The 2,097-nt window shown below is 39.4% G+C and overlaps 1 protein-coding gene across 2 annotated transcripts in view; it reads left to right on the top strand.

The window, feature by feature from the left end:
• Positions 1-2,097, top strand: part of kcnh7 (potassium voltage-gated channel subfamily H member 7) — a 50,708-nt gene that overhangs the window by 38,093 nt on the left and 10,518 nt on the right. For both annotated transcript variants that reach the window (XM_015050365.1, XM_015050364.1), the window contains exon 10: positions 1,419-1,624. In XM_015050365.1, coding sequence (XP_014905851.1) covers positions 1,419-1,624 — 206 coding nt within the window. The remainder of the gene's footprint in view (positions 1-1,418; positions 1,625-2,097) is intronic.

Raw genomic sequence — 2,097 nt, forward strand, 5'->3', positions numbered from 1 at the left:
TTGGATGCAATTCCAGCTTTAAGTCTTTAAAGATATGTCTTGACAAGCTTCGCACATGGTTTGCCAGTTTTCCTTTCCATCAGAACTTAAGTCAGATTATAAGGATCTCTAAACATCAATTTCCAGCTTGTGTCAAACATCCTTAATTAGATTTAGGTCTAATTATGTCCTCTGTGTAGCGTGTGGCAAGCTGCATGTGAGGTGGGATTTGGCTTCTTCACACCAATTGAACAAACTTGCCAGTTTTCTATAATGGCAACATTTCTGGAGGGGGATGACTAATAGTTGTCCTGTCAACACATTGACCTGCGGTTCTATCCAGATACTCCATTGTTACCATGGGCCTCTTAGCTGTTTTTCTGATTAGTGCTATCCCAGTCTTGGTCTGCAGTTGTGACAAAAGCTTTCCATTTTCAGATGACTTGTGTGAACAATGCTCTGATATAAGGGGTTATTACATGAAAATGCAAAAGAAAGTTTAAGAGGTCTTAAACTTTTGTGATCAATAGTGATTTTTTTTCTCTCTAATTTGGAGACGTGGAATGCTACGGGGTTATTTTTTTCTATCCTCATTAAGTCTCTATACCTGATAGTGGATATGCTCATAATGCCCAGACGCTTTTTTTCTCCCCTAATAACGCTGCAAAGCTGGTTGCATTGGTATGAAATTAGTCTGCTGCACTAACGATTATCTAAATCCTTGTGTTGAGAGCTGCTTGCCGGGGAGAAATGTATCACTCTGTGTGCAGTTTGCCTCTGCCGTAGAAAGGTGTCTGGTGCGTGCTGTGAACGGAGCACTGGCAGCCAGCGTATCATATCTCTCTTTCCTGAACCCCTGCTTACACAGTTGGCATTTAGTGAACCCCACACTGCAACAAAGGGATTTTTCATGATGGCCTTTAGACTAGACCTCTTGTCCTTTGCAGAAATGGGTCTCTATTTAAGTAGAAGGGATGCTTTTTGTACCACCAATTGAAAACTAAGCCTATTGTACAGCAGAATCCGTGATATTATGAGAGTTCGCCGACGAACTGGCTTCATTATGCGCAGTCTCCAGCTCAAATATTTCCTTTGAAGTGCACAAGTAATGTGTGTCAATCACCAGCAGCCCTCTCTTTTAGCGCACATCAAAGTTGCTTTGTGTTAGTGCTTATTCCTCAGGATGAATAATGGATCAAAGATAGAAAGGCAGCTGATGCCCAGGCCTTGGGAGAACATCTTCAGAGAGAGAGAGAGGAGACCCAGTTTGATTTTCATTAACCACAAAAAAGAAGCACCTCCTCTGCCCTTTGGAGACAAACAACAAACAGATTGATGTCCCACTGGAAATCTAACACAAATTCTTCTGTGTAAGCACATAGGTAAAGAGGAAGTACTTCTCCCTTTTGCTAATTTTATCCCTTGTGTACCCTTAACAGGAAAAAATGATATATTTGGAGAAATGATCCATCGTTACACCACACCTGGGAAGTCCAACGCAGACGTGCGCGCTCTGTGTTACTGCGACCTGAGTACCATTCAGAGAGAAGACCTGCTGGAGGTGCTGGATATGTACCCAGAATTCTCGGACTATTTCTTCAACAACCTGGAGCTTACCTTCAACCTCAGAGACGATCCAACAAAGGTTGAAACGCTTAAAGCCGTTTAAGAAAACACGCAGATTCGCTCAGAAGTTTGTGTATGCTCATTAAGGTTATCTGTGCCATTAATTTTACATTTGAGCCCGTCGTCTTTTTGCCGTGGAATTACACAACAAATTGCAACAAATTACTGACGTGAGTTCTAAAAACAAGAAATAGATGCTGGAGTTTAACTTTATCCAGAGTTTTGATGGCTATGGAAAGACATGAGTTCTTTTTTTCTTCAGCTTGCTAAAATTAAACCACACAGTAAATTCCAACTTGTGCACCCAACTCGGTTTTATTTTGTAAATCAAAAAAGTTGTTTGTTTTATCTTCAGTCTGACCCACTAAAACAAATGCTTAAAAGTAATTAAAATATGTGTTTTGTGTTTTCAACTATTGAACATTTGTTGAAATCTTTTTTTTTTTTTTTTTTTTTTTTTTTTAAAAATTTTTTTTTTTAAAAAAAATTTTA

This window comes from Poecilia latipinna, unplaced genomic scaffold (genome assembly GCF_001443285.1).
Source record: "Poecilia latipinna isolate Pla-1442-1.1 unplaced genomic scaffold, P_latipinna-1.0 Scaffold988, whole genome shotgun sequence".
Taxonomy (NCBI): Eukaryota; Metazoa; Chordata; class Actinopteri; order Cyprinodontiformes; family Poeciliidae; genus Poecilia; species Poecilia latipinna.